This window comes from Mastigoproctus giganteus, chromosome 5 (genome assembly GCF_048544385.1).
Source record: "Mastigoproctus giganteus isolate SK-2022 chromosome 5, ASM4854438v1, whole genome shotgun sequence".
Lineage (NCBI taxonomy): Eukaryota > Metazoa > Arthropoda > Arachnida > Uropygi > Thelyphonidae > Mastigoproctus > Mastigoproctus giganteus.
Window position 1 is genome coordinate 86926412 of NC_143579.1, and position 15315 is coordinate 86941726.

Genomic DNA, 15315 nt, shown 5'->3' on the forward strand with positions numbered 1-15315 from the left:
ACTTCAAAGGGCTGGTTGTGAGAAAAGTTAAATTAGGTTAGTTGTGTCATTAGGACTGTCTAGTATTTTGGTAGGTAAATGAACAATCTGTGTGAGATTGTTCATTTACCTACCAAAATACTGTAATTGCAAAAGCCTCAGCATCTCGACCAGCTGAGTCCATGTGACTAGAAAACAAGCCAGCTTGAGTTGGAATGTTAAAATTGCCGAGGAATATTATGTTGCTATTAGGAAATTTAGACTGGACAAAGTTTAGTTTCAAGGAAAGGAAATCTGAGCTCTAAGTGATTGGTGGAATTGTGAGAATGATAGAGGCAACAGATGAATTTAATAGAATGTGGTAGACAGATTTTAAGCCAGAGAAGATTGAAAAGAGGAGATTCCAAATTAGTAAGTGTTTGGGAATATCAGAGTGAATATATGCACAAGTACCACCTTTAAAGAGACAGGAATCATGCAGCAAAAAATTAAGACAACTGAGATGAGCAAGGCTGAAAACAGTCAGCAGATCATTCTGCATACTCTAGTTGTTTGGGATGAGTTGTATCCCCAAAATGTAAGGAAGATTGGATCTTGCTGTGATGTTCAAAACTTCAAAAAGCGTCCATTGTAGAGACTGATTGCAGGAGCTTTGCTGTGGAGACAAACGTGGGTTTTTTTACCACCACTTTAAGCCTCCAATAAGAAAAGTGGTAGTATCGCACCACTTGATGCAAGTCATCTACCACCTAGTATGTCAGTAACAGTTCCACCATTGTGAAGATGCAAGCAGAGGATTTAGTTTTCACAGAATGGCAGACTTCACCAAAGTTTGGTCCACTTAGCTCTTGGGTTTCACCTGAATAATGATTCCATCAGCCTGGCAGAGGTGGTATCCTTTCTGAAATAATGATTGATAATGAGTAATTAAAAATCAATTTTTCCCCTACTTTCCTAAATGTAATTAGGATTTTACTGCATCAGTTTCTGAAGTGATTTTTTATGGCAGTTTTTTTATTTTTTTGCGGAGTTAGTTGCTTGTGAGAACCTTTCAGACTCTGTGCGACTGAATTTTCAATTGTTTGAGTGAACATAGCAGTTGATGCAAAATGTCAACATTGCTACTATAAGGTTAGAATTACATGTTTATATTTACAAATAATAATGCATATATCCAGTGAAATATTTTAATTGACTTTGGAGCTTTCGAGGCTGAATGTGGCTCTTTATCAACAAATGTAAACTTTACAGATAAAATTATTTAAAGGACACAGAGTTGTGTGTGTGCAGTGAGCTGTGCAAGGGCACAAGGTAGGCCGTTCAATCATTAAACTGGTGATCATTGGTGCTGCATGGACATGTGTAGTTTTGCCTCCAGTGTTTATCCAGACTTAAAACAGTTGCCTCTAAGATGGGGTGTTCATGCCTTTGTTGCAGTTCATGGCTCTCGCATTACATAATATATTGAGTGACTCTAATCAGAGGCAGTGGGGAAAGTGTCGGGACTGGTCATTTTCTTAATAGTCCCGCTTGGGATTGAGATTGTGGTGGATTGACCAGTAGTGCTCTGCGATTGCGGACTTGGTCAGTCTCAGCAAGGCGTATCGATCTGTCGTGTTCCGCAAGACGGTCTTGAATATGTTTTGAGGTCTCTCCTATGTAGCAGCTGTTACAATCTTTGCAGGCTATGCGGTAAACCACACCTCTGCATAAGAGAGGGGCGACTAGAGCCTTTACATTAGAAACTAGAGAACGTAAGTTTCTACCAGGCAACAGCACGCATTTTATGGTGGTATTCACGGAGGATTTTTGAGATCCGGCCTGACATGCCTGGATAGTAGGGAATGTAGGCGGTAGGCACATTGTCCTGAATTGATGGCAGTCTCGGGTGGACTGTGAACTCCTGCGCTTGTAATAAGCACTTATCCAATATGTGGGTTGGGTAGCCACAAGTCTGTCCTCACTCTGGAAATCTTGTTGCACCTAGCTTCATCTGTGCTGGAGTGGCTCCAAGCCCTGGAGAATAGAGTGCGGGCAGTGCTGTTGAGATGGCTAGGGGCATGGCCGGATCTGTAGTTTGTGAACTGTCCGCACCACATTGGCTTACGGTACTCTGAGGTTTCTAGATGTGGGCCTACGCATTTTACCAATTGGAATTGAGATATTCTAGCAATGTTGCTTCAGAGCCACGTGGGATGACAGTGAAGATGTCACTGACGTATCTGCACCATGTTGCACTATTCCTGAACCCACCAGTGTATCTGCACTGGTGGGTTCAGGAATATCTGCTCTTCCAATTCTTCCATGGCGATGTTGGCCACAACAGAACTAACAGGGGCACCCATGGCAGTGCTATGTACCTGCTGGTATAAGGAATCCTCAAAGGTAAAGACACTGCCTGACAAGCACAGGTTGAGGGCAGTACAGATGTTGTCAGTGGACAGTGATGTTCTGTTTGGTAAGTTTGGGTCATTTTCTAGAAGCCTTTTGTGCAGTTTACAGCCTGCTGGACTGGGATTGATGCTAACAGGGACATTACATTGAATGACGCCATAACCTCGTCTTCAGAAATTGAGAGCTTCTTTAATAAGGTGAATGAACTCATTGCTGTTAGTGACAGTGTAGGTGGTATTTCCTACAAGAGGTATACGAATTCGTGCAATATATTTGGATAGTTCATATCCAGCAGGACACTATGGGCCGGAGAGGAACACCTGGCTTATGGATTTTAGGTAGGCCATAAAACTAGGGTAGCTGGCAGCCTGTAGCACGAAGAAGCCACCTAGTCGGAGTAGAAATTTTCTTAGCTTTTAACCATGCATAGACAAGTTTATTAACGTATGACTCCAGACGTCCTAAGACTGATGGGCGGATCCGTTATGGGCTCATAGGCATTGGGAGGACCAAGACTTTCTCTAGGTAGGCCAACTGGTCTAGTATGATGGTACGACGTCCTTTGTCAGCAGGCAGTATGACGATGGAGTTGTCCTTTCTTATAGAGCAAAGAGCGGCGTTCCGTCGGTGATTAAGGTTGGAGCAGGTGGGCCGTGTGCATCGGAAGATGGAGGCCGTTTTGAAGTGGATTTCATTAGCAGCTTCTTCAGGGAGGTTCGTAATGCTTGTTTATACTCCCATAGCAAGCTATGTGATCGGTGGCTTCGACGGCACAATGGCAAACTTCATACCGGCGGTCAAAATGTTGAGCTGCTCAGTGGTTAATTGCTTGCTTATATTTAGTTAAAATTACTTTGTTTCCTCTCCAACTAGTTCTGTATCTGCAATCTTACAGGGAATGTTAATATAAGATTTGTTATATTTGCATAAATAACAATGAGAACAGAAAGCTCAGTTCTAATAAGATGGACTCTCCCCTTGAAAGAAGTCACAATTTGAAACCAGAAAATGGAAGCAACTGTTGCTACGTATGTTTTTAATATTTTTTAAAAATATTTATATACATAACACACATGCACGCATGCATACATACATTCATTAAAAAACTATTACTAGCAAATATGGTCATTTTAATCCAAAAAAATGGAAGAGATCTTGCAGATTCAAGCTTATATTTTATGCCTAAAAACTCATCTTTTAATCTTCAGCAGAATTAATTTTTTTAAATAAAAGGCGTGAAAAAGCCAAGCAGTTTTTAAATATTAAATTTTTTTTTATTGAAGTTATTATTTATTTATTTTTTTATTATTTTTTTCCCCCAGTTTATTTTCCTAGTTCTTTCTTTATGTAGTTCTTTGTTGCCTACCCTGATTAATGCCATTAATTACCCATCCTAATTTTGTGTCATTAGCAAACTTAGGCTTTAAACTTAATATGCATTAGTATCATTAATAAATGTTTAAAAACATTAAGTGGCCCAACAATATTAGTCATACTTGTCACTTGTGATAAGTATGGCTTAATATTTGCCTCCCCCCATTCCACATTGTTGCCATTTGAACGCTTTTTCAGGTGAAACAGTTGTAAAATTTTGCTTTACTGATATCTGAGTGTATGATGTTAAAATTATTCTTTGCATCTGGTTTATTTGTGACAAGCCAACAGTAACTAATAACCTATTATTACTTTTTATTATCTCAACATTTGAATGAATTTTTCCCCTCTGACACAAAGTCAAGCATTACAAGTTAGTTAATTACTCACTTCATCCTTTGGAACTCCCTTGTGAATAGAAGAGACATTTGTTCACCTCCAGACTGGAAGTGTACAAATGGGGGTGTGAAACATTTATGTGCAGTTTTTCTTTTGAAAATTTCACTCACTCACTCCACAGAGCCCACAGTAGCAAAATAACTATTTCATCGGGACCTATACATTTATAAGGAGTTCACCCCCCCCCCCAGAAAATTATTAATGAAAACAAAGATCCCAGGCTAGTTATGGTGTGTGGGTAACCATCTGCTCCTTGCATTTGATGTAGTCTTGATGAGTGGATCTTGTTCTGTTCAAATGAAGAAAAAGAATAGATCATTAAGCAAAACAGTCGGCAGATCATTAGTGCAGTAGAAGGAATAGGAAGCCAGCAGAGAACTGAAAATAAATCATTCCAAAGCTCCAATAAAGGGCTTGCGAAAATCATTTGATTATAAACAGTTTGCAGAATGGTATCAAAATTAGTTAGTATGTGTGCACATGATAAGAGGACTGTTTTTCAGTGTTCTCACAGACGATATGTCACAAGGCTGAAATTGTATCACCTTGGGAAACCTCAAAAGAATGGCTGTCATATTGTGTGCACTAGAATTCAAAATGCCACTGTCAGTAGCTAAGGCCAGTAAACCTTTTGTTTCAAAACAAAGATTTAAATGAGTTCAGTGTTACTTGTTAAATACTGATTTGTTTGTATATTGACTTTGGTTACCCATCATCAGTGGGAAACTGTTGTCAAAAATCAAATCTTAATTTTTTTAAATTGAAAAAAATCTTTAAAAAAAACTTGTTGCAATTTTTTTTTTAATTAATACTATCTTCTACATATATTTATATATAGTTTGATCCAATTTTATTAACTTCTTAAATTAAAATTAAATTCAATTTCATCTGAATCCAGGCAATTTTGGGTTTTGGTCAATATCACACAACAATGGCTGACTAGTATGATCTTTTACTCCGATTTTAAAATCATAAACTGTGTCTGCAGTACTTAGAAATACAGATAAGAGGTAGCGGGATCTACTTGGAAGATTTATAATGTACTTTGAAGCATTATTTTATATGATGTTGAAAAATGTATATGTACCTCTGAAAAGGTGGAAAGTTCAAATACCATTGTGTAAAATCACACATAGCTTTTCAGCAACCACATAGGCATTTTAATTTTTCATTATTTTTTAATTCAATTTCTGTCCTTTAAGGGTTCAGCTCTTCTTCTCTGATTAATTAATAATAATAAAAAAAAGATACACTGAACGGTAACTGAACTGGAAATACAATAGAATTTTTAAAATGATTTTAGTGATACAAATGGGAAACATTTTAACAGTAAATTAGTTTTATCCAGTTTGTGGGGAACTCCGGTTCCCATTTGAATTCTATACCTCAGTTTAGGAATTTTGTCATCTTGTGTGATACACAGCTTATTTTGTTCTCAGCTGTACAGCACCAATATGTGTGATCTCAAACATTGCATGTAGCATTACAGCTTTTTTTTTGTTTAGTTTAGTTGCTTCTTTTGATAGTTTGTTTATAAACATTAGCAAGTTAGTTCACTTATTGCTACATTTATTTATTTTTTGTTTCTATGAGTTTCATTGGATAGTCAATTTGTTTACAATTTTAATTTTTATTATTTTCTTTTTATGCTTTATACTTTAGGCTTTTTATTTTATGAACATTTTGCACACTAAAGGAAGAAAGAAATTAACCATAATGTACATAAATAAAGTTTTGCTATACATATGTTTTTATATTAAATTAGTATGGTCAGAGGCAGCCACTTCAACTGTATAGTGAAAATCATATTACAGAACCATGTCTTGGGACTAGGGAAAATCACTTTGTCTATTGATAGGTTTCACAGTATATTAATCCTGCCATATTCCCACTCTCATTATTTCACTTCTGCTGCTAGAACAAAAATGCAAGCTTCTTGTTCCTCAAAGCCTATTTCCAATATCACATTTCTTTTCAAGTATACCTGTGAAGATTATGTAATGCCTCTATAATTTTTAGTATTTTCTCCACACATTAGATGTGATTTTTACACATTTAGTGATTTTAACATAGAGAAAGAGTTAAATGGTTAAAACATATTGGCAAAATAATGAAGCAAATTATAAAAGAAATAATGCTTGCCCTGTTCTGGCTTTCTGTTACAGTAAGGTTTGTATTATGAAATCGAGATATGCTTGGTAGGGCGAAGTATGAAATATATTGGGATTACATTGCCATGCACAGAAAGGAAAATGGAGAGTGTACAAACAACTAAATACATTAATCATTTAACATTAAAATAGTTTCTGGTATATTCTGAAATCAAACAATATAAAATCTATATTTGTTCCTAAACTATTTACTGTCTGTTTATACTTAGTTGTGATCCTTCTTTTTAATACCTCTTATCTATCTTCCAGGCTGCATACTTGTCTGATGAAGGAAAATGCAAGTTTTTTAGTGGGGATGTCAACAGGATGCTTTTAATGTAAGTAAATATAGTTATTGTTAATTAAGCTGTTGCAGCATCTTAACTTATGGTCATATGAATATACCACCTTTTGCTTCAGGCAGTTTTGGGAATATGTTTCTGCTGGATGCCATCACTACTGAGTGCCAAGATTCAATAAAATTCTACACTGGTCCTAGTTAAATATGATGATGGTAGAAAGCATTGTTAACTGTATCGTGTGTACCAGGCTTTAGTTCCTGTCTGACAGGCTATTTCCTTTTTTTGTTGGCCTCTTCTTTTACTATCCCGTTGAAAGAGGAAACAAGGATACCGTGAATCCAATAATTTTGAAGCTCCTCAGACAACTCATTTGTAATTTTCTTGGTTGATCTTTTTCAACCAATTGCTTCACATTTTCAGTCTTCTTTCCTTCATAGAAACTAAGGTGTTTTCAGGAATTGACAAATTTTTTCCTATTCTGAAATAAAATGGTTTTAGGAATTTTTATCTGGCTGTTAATGAACAGGTTAAACTCTGCTGGATTGTGATCTGTGCCTTTTCAAAAGTACCATTCAGTTTGAATAGTGGCATAAAGAATCAGCAAATGCAAATAAGGTATAAAAGTGAGGTATCCTTACTTGCATCATATGCATTAGCAGAGGTATATGATGCAAGGAAGCAAGCTTATATAGCATCATCCAAAAAAACCCCTTCCCATATCACCAATCCATTCACTCCCAGATTTTTTGTCTAGGTCAGTCTTGATTTATTTAAGCTGTCAACTTCCACAACAACAGATGGAAGTTTGTTCCAGCAATCAACCACCCGCTGCCTAAAGGCAAATTTTCACACATCTGTTCTACAATTGTCTTTCCTCAATTTTTGGGCACCTCCGTAGCTAGGTGGGAAGGAGCAGCAGTGCGTAGCACATGCTTCTTGATTAGACCAGGGTTCGAGCTCATCACCACCAAATATGGAGGATGCGGAAAAGTCAGGGAATGACCACCGCATATCCTGGAGCAATATGGCCGTAGTTGCTAATGCTCCTAAAAACCAAATAACTAACTTTCCTCATTTGAGTTTATGCCCATACTGGTTCATAATATGAGCAAGAGCAAGAATCACATCAGCATTGAGCTTGCTCAAACCATTCAAGGCCTTATAGACCTCAATTAGATCACTGTTGCAGGTGCTTAGTCTGCAGACACTGCAATTTTCAGAACTTAAGTCTTTCTTGGTAAGAGCAACCCTTTGTTCCACTAACCAATCTTGTTGCCCTTCTCTGTACTCGTTCCAGCAGCTTTTTTTATATATATACAGTCGAACTTCCCTATAACGAATTCGAGAAATCCGGCAAAAAAATTCGTTATATAGAGAATATCTTTTTTATTAGAAATTGTTATCTAATTAGAAAAGGAAAACGAATCTACATTTATTTTTAATGTATTTTATTTCAAAAGCATACTTATTTAAATTATGTTTACACAATTTTCGCCAGTAAGTATCACAAATTAAAAAAATCTGTAATTTTCGTTTGCACAGTACAATTAAAAAAATTGTCTGATTCTCAAAGAAAACCACACATTTGTTCAGAGCATTAAAAATATTATCAGGAACATTTACACAAAACTGTAGACCCATACGACCCTTTTTAAAAGCGTTAATCGTTTCTTTGCAAGTTGGCTTTTCTACGGGTTGTTCTGATGTGTCTTCAGCATCATTGTTAATTTCTTCGTGATCATGGTCGCGTCTAACACTGTTCAGCAGTATTTCATCTTCAATTGGATGTTCTGCTGTGATCTACATAAACATAGCTATCCAGTGTTATTTCATTTTCGATGTTTCCAGACGATTCTAATAATGTCCAAAAGTTTTTCAGTTGTGAAAGGGGCAGTTCATCTTGTTCATCCAGTCATTGTTCGACTTCTGTATTCAATGCAAATCCCGCTTTTGAAAAACAATTTTGAATAGAGTATTCAGTGACATCGTTTGTCCCAACTTTTGCCAGTTCAGAGATGCAGTCTTTAAGGTTAATTGTAAGCTCCAAGTTTCTATTTTCTGATAACGCATTGACAATCTTCATTATTATTCTCTTTCGATAATGAAATTTAAAATTTTTAACAATGCTTTGGTCCACTGGCTGGAGTTTTGACGTTACGTTTGGTGGTAAAAACAACTTCGCACTTTTAAGTTTGGCAGAAATATTGGCAGGATGTGCCCGACAGTTGTCAGTTACCAACACGATTTTCCTTTTTTATTTTGTTATATGCTTGTCTAGTTTTAATATCCATTCTTCAAAAATATCACTTGTCATCCATGCTTTTTTTTTATTAAAAGGTGTAGTCAACTTCCAAAGATTTTGTGCCTCTAAAACATCTTGGGTTTTTTGATATTCCGATGAATAAAAGTCTTAATTTTTCACTTCCTGTCATATATGCTCCAACTAGCACAGTGATTCTTTCTTTGCTTTGTTTTCCGCCAAAACATTTATCATCCTTAAAAGCAAGTGCTCTATTCGGTAAACATTTAAAGAATAAACCCATTTCGTCAGCATTAAAAACATCCTTACGCTCATATTCTTCCAAAATCTTCTTTAAGGTATTGTTCCTCCAACTGTTGCAATCTTCTTCACTTATATTAACTCTCTCTCCCCAAATAACCTTTTCCAGAATTCTGTGGCACTTCTTAAATTTATCTAGCCACCCAGTGCTCGCACTAACCACTGTGCAAATTTCAGAGCTTGTTGCTTAATTATTAGGCCCGATACTGGGATATTCTTTTCACATATCATTTGCACCCATTTTAGAACAGCTTTATCAACATCTTCGTATATACACAACTTAATTTGCTTCTTGTCTGCTCCTCCTTCAATTGCATTTAAAATTGATTCTCTATTTTTTTTTTGAAATCGTAGATAAACTGCTTGCAGATATGCCATATTTCTCCGCAACATCTTTTTTTCTCAAAACCCTGGTCAATATCATAACAATCTTTGCTTTATCATTAATACTTGAACACTCTCTTCGACATTGTTTTTGCAATTGTAAAAATTACTGGACTGCAGCTCTTGCCGATACATACACTGCAAACTTGGCTGCGCTGGCCATATGGTGAATTGTTAGTACCGCCTACTCAATGATGTTCGCTTGCCAATTCAACAGTATCACTCACTTTGAAGAAATATACGACTTTGTGAATTTCTTTTATTCTGCTTTCGTTCATATATACACGGAAGAAAATTTATGATTAATGTATGCTGTATGTTACTTTTCAGAAAAAAAAAATACAAGAGCATATAGCCTATGTGATTGATGACGAACGAAATTAAAAAAAAAAAAAAAAAATCCAGTTAGACGAGAACGGACATATCATATAATGATTGACATGAAGGTCACATGGTACAATTGAGGTGAGAAGCGAATGTCACTCAGTAGGTGTTACTAAAAACCAACTATGGTAGCATTCTAAATATTGCCGCCGCAGCATGCTAAAGGTTTACCGCAGCGAATTTCGTTTTCCCCTGAGCCAACATCAATTTACAAATCTACCCTATTTATTGTAAAGTTTACGACCACTTTTAAGAAAACCCATTTGGTTTAATAACTGTAACAAAAATGAAACAAAGACCCTCCTACGGGCGTCAATGGCCACGAGTGTTCACTAAAAGGATGATCATTTAATTCCAGATGCTAATGCGAAATTACGGAGGAAAGGAGGCAGTATATTTGAGCGGCTGTTTAGCAGTAAATGCTTGAAAATCTTCGAAAATGCTTTTACTAATTTTTTTAAAAATTCGTTATAGAGAGACTAACACTTCGTTATATGGGGTTAATTTTACATGTAATTTCGTTTCAAGTTGCAATGTTTTGCGAAAAAAATCGTAATATAAAGAAATTCATTAAATAGAAGTTCGTAATAGAGAAGTTCCACTGTGTGTGTGTGTGTGTGTGTGTGTGCGCACGCACGCACGCGCGCGCACACACACACACACACACACACACAGAGTATGTTTTTTGTAAAAAAATAGGTGCCGGTACTGATTCTTTACTATCAGGAAAAATTGAAAATTAAAAGGATATGAAAAGTACTCTAAAATCCCCCCCGATATTGTTATTTTAGTAGTAATGTTTTTAGAATAAGAACAACAAATGAAGTATATTAACACAGTTTATTAAGCATAAATTTATTATTCAAGTTTATAAAAAAATAAGTAAAATGTGAGTGAAATAAGTAAAAAATAATAACATAAGTAAAAATAATTTCATAATAAAGTTTTTGTACAATATTCTTAATAAAAGTTTTGAAAATTTTCAATTTTACTGTAACATGCAACAAGATAATGGAAAATGTAACACACTAAAGAAATCTAACTTTGAATTTTTTTGAATATGGCCACTGTACGGGAAAAGATTGTACACCACTGTAGTAGAAGATGGGCCAGAGCCCATTGGGAATATACCATGAACTGCTCACTCTTTACCAGCGCGACTTCTCCGTATATGGGACAGGTCGTCGGATAGGTTTGACCAGGTACCACTAAGTTGCAGAATGGTAATCCCTTTAGCTCTCTTAATTCGCGCAGCAGCACTATTTGCCTGAACGCCAGAAATGCTAACAGTGCATACCGAGTTAATTCTCTCCTAATCCGTTCGCTATATGGAAATTTTCTTCGCTGAGCGGAAACTATTTTAAATGTAACTTAACTTCCAAGGGGAATTCAAAATAATTAAACAGACGTCCGACTGAGTAATTTAGAATTAAAAAAATGGTTATACAGTTTTATATAGAAAATATCTTACCAATAGACAGTAAAAAAAAATGCAAATTTAGTTAAATAATTTTAAGCTTATCTGAATAGTAGGTAAACATGTGAAAAAAATTTACGGAATATTACAAATTTTGAAGTGCACTGCATCCAAATGGCACACGTCACTGTTAATAAAGGTGCCGGTATGCCGTACCATTGCGTACTCTGCCAAAAAAAAAAAAAAGCACTGTGTATGTATGTATGTATGTATGTATATAAGTGTATATATATATATATATATATATATATATATATATATAAACCCCAAACACAAAGAAGTATTAGACCCTATAGTACTTAGTACTGTGCATGGGTTGGAGGTTGAGAAGACGAAAGAAGATATTTGTTGAACTTCTGTAGACTGTAAGACTTTTTTTTTTTTTTTTTTATGGAAACCCCAAACACAAGAGGTATTAGAAACTATAGTACTTAGTACCGTGCTTGGGTTGGAGGTTGAGAAGACGAAAGAAGATATTTGTTGACATTGGACTCTAACTTCTGTAGATTGTAATTTTCATGAAATACGTATGAAGGAAGGTTGTTCCAGAAAACAGCAGTTGAATGAATAAAGGAGGAAGAAGAAAGGTTGGTTCTGTGAGTTTGAAGTTGAACAGTAAACAGATGTTGGCTGGTGGCGGCATGTGTTCGGATTGTTTTGAAAGAGAGAGCGGGAATTATAGAAGCCAATTCAGAAGAACAGTGCCCATGGAAGTATCTGTAGAAAAGGCATGTAGCAGAAACAGTATGTCTATGAGACAGTGAGGGGAGAGACTTAGAGAGCAGTCATTAATTAACCTAACTGCCCTCTTCTGAATGGAATCTAGAAGCTTGAGAATGAGAGGGGGGTTTTGGGGCACTGCCCCAGATGTGGAAACAGTATTCCATGGTAGGGTGGATTTGCGATTTGTACAGAGTGAACAGCTGTTTGGAAGAAAAGTAACGCCGAGAGCGAAAGAGAAAACCAAGTTTTTAGATGCAGAGGAAGCAATATTAGTAATGTGCTTGTGCCAAGAGAGATTAGAAGTCAGGGTAATCCTCAAAAGAGATATATCATTATGCCTAGAAATCGGAGTGTCACCAAAGATAAGCATAACAGCAGAAGAATCCTTTTGCGAGATATAAGACAAGACTGAGTTTTAGAACGATTGAAATAAACTAAGTTGTCTTTGCCCCACTGGAGAATTATCTGGAGATCGGCATTTAAGGGATTGGTAGCGGATACTCGAGAAGTTGAAGCTGATTGGCAGGGCAAGGTTTCTCAAAATGGAAAGTGGAATGCAATGTGCCATCATTAGCAAAACTATGGATAGCATTTACAGTCAGTGGAAGGTCATTAATATACAAGAGGAAAAGAGTGGGGATCGTTCACTGAGGGTATCTACCATCACCCTCGGTGAGCGATCAGAGAGAAAACTGGATAACCAATTACTAAAAACAGTTGGCAAACCATAAGATGGTAGAAGACCTTTATGTCTGCTAGCATCCCATTTATGAAAAATGGGATGCTAGCAGGTCAGCTTTATCTTTAGCTGAAGTTACAATAGAACCATCTGGTTTTGACAGTGATGTGCAAAAGTTGTGGCTAATAACTTTGGCAATAGACCAGAGTTCTCGACTACCTTTAGGGCAAGAAGCAAGTTTTCTACTCTTAGCCTGTTCAAAATCTAGTTTGGACTGATTAATAACTGCTTTGCTATTGTTGCAAGCTTTGGTGTAGGCAGAAAATGAAACTGAAGAATTGGAAACGAGCCAATTACGTATGCAACATTCTTCTCCTGAACAGCCTTAGCACATTTATTGGAAAACCAAGGTTTAGATAAAGGACGAGATTTTAATGTGGAGTGTGGGATAAAGGATTCCATTCCTACAAAAATAATTTCACTGACTCGATCCGAGTGAACATTGAAGTTTTAAACAGTAATCTGACCAAGGAAAAGGAGAAAAGAAATCTCACAGGTCATCTTATTTTTCATTCTTGTAATCGCAAAGAACACGAGGTTGGGTACAGCCACGAGATAAAGGCTCCATTGGAGAAGAGACAGTCACCAAGTTGTGACTAGCTGTCTAAAGGACCACTCACCTTGACCATGTACTTAGAAGGGTTGTTTGTGAGAAAAAGATAAAGCGTGTTGGCTGTATGGCTAGGATTGTCCCGTATTCTTGTAGGTAAATGAACAATCTGATCTGTGCTAGGTCATTAGTAATTGCAAAAGCCTCAGCATCTTGACCAGGTGGGTCGGTGTGACTAGAAAACGGAAGCCAGCTGGAGTTGTGAACATTAAAATCAAGGAAAATTACCTCACTGTTAGGAAAGTTGTACTGGAGAAAGTCGAGCTGTAAGGAGAGGAAGTCAAAGAGCTCCAAGTGATTAGTGGAGTTGGGAGAATGCTGGAGACAACAGATGAATTTGACAGAATGAAGTAGAGAGATTTTAATCCAGAGAAGATCGAAAAGAGAAGATTACAAATTACCAAGTCTCTGACAGGGAATATCGGAATGAACATATGCACAAGTACCACCTTTGAGGCAAATGGAATCATACAGCAAATAATTTGGACAACTGAGATGAGCAGTAGTTGAATCAACTGATAACTGAGATTCTGTCAGAAAAAGTACATAGGGTTTGGCAGGCTGCAAGTGGAAATGGACATTGTTGTGATTAGAATTGGGACCACGTATATTTGTGAAATGAACTAGGAAGTGTTTGGGAGGTTTAGATCTTTTTGTAGATAAGCTTACTCTATTAGTTTGACAATTCATGGTGTATTCAAAAGTAAGAAAATGTGGGTGGGCTAATTAAACTGTATGAACTAATGAAATTTTTGGATGTGGTATACACATTGTAAGAATATACCCAGATCCATGACATAACATGGCCTCGACAATGCCCCATGCATACACATTACTCAGACTGCCTCCAGTCACTATGTGGCAGAGTATCTAGCATTGTGGTCTGTAGTTACACTTGCAATGCTTTTTGTTTTCAAAAAATATGAGTGGCATGTAACATTTTGTGCTTTTTCTTATTACTGCACTAAGAAAAGCCCATTTTTGACTATAACTTTCTTTAGAAAGTGCAATCTGTGTAAATAAAAATATGTAACCATTTGTGATATGTAGGATGATATGATATTAACGATTCTGATGATGTAATTCTACCATAAGGGTTTATAGTGTCTTTTTCTTATTACTGCACTAAGAAAAGCCCATTTTTGACTATAACTTTCTTTAGAGAGTGCAATCTGTGTAAATAAAAATATGTAACCATTTGTGATATGTAGGATGATATGATATTAACGATTCTAATGCAATATTTTTGTGGTATAGATATGAAAGTGGTTTCCCATTTTTCTGATGAAAATTCAGTGATATTTTGCGATAACATTACTGCACTTATGAACTGTCTTGGATTTTCTACCAACCAATGGATGGGGGCTGTTTATTGAATCGTTGAAGCTTATTTTAGCATTAGTAGAGGCACATGATACAAGAAAGGCAGCTTATATAGCATCAGCCAAAAAAAAAAAAAAAAACCCCTTCCAGTTTCACCCATCCATTCACTCCAAATGCTTGTCTAGTTCTGCCTTGAAATTATTTAAGTTTTCAACCTCCACTATGACAAATGGAAGTTTGTTCCAACTATCAACCACCTGCTGGCTAAAGGCAAAATTTCTGCACATTTATTCTACAATGGTCTTTTCTCAATTTGAATTTATGTCCCCTCAAGTGAGTAATCTGAGTAAGAGGGAGAATCCTATCAGCATTGATCTTGCTCAGACCATTCAAGGTCTTATACACCTCAGATTACCTCACAGGTGCCTAGTCTCCAGATGATGCAATTTACAGAACTTATCTTTCTTGGAAAGAGCAACCCTATGTTCACCTCACCAATCTCATTGCCCTTCTCTGT

General features: G+C 36.4%; 1 protein-coding gene across 1 annotated transcript in view; it reads left to right on the forward strand.

The window, feature by feature from the left end:
• The window catches only part of LOC150085543 (uncharacterized), a 419624-nt gene that overhangs the window by 158313 nt on the left and 245996 nt on the right, over window positions 1-15315 (forward strand). The window contains exon 7 of the mRNA XM_090374596.1: window positions 6567-6634. Coding sequence (XP_090230722.1) covers window positions 6567-6634 — 68 coding nt within the window. The remainder of the gene's footprint in view (window positions 1-6566; window positions 6635-15315) is intronic.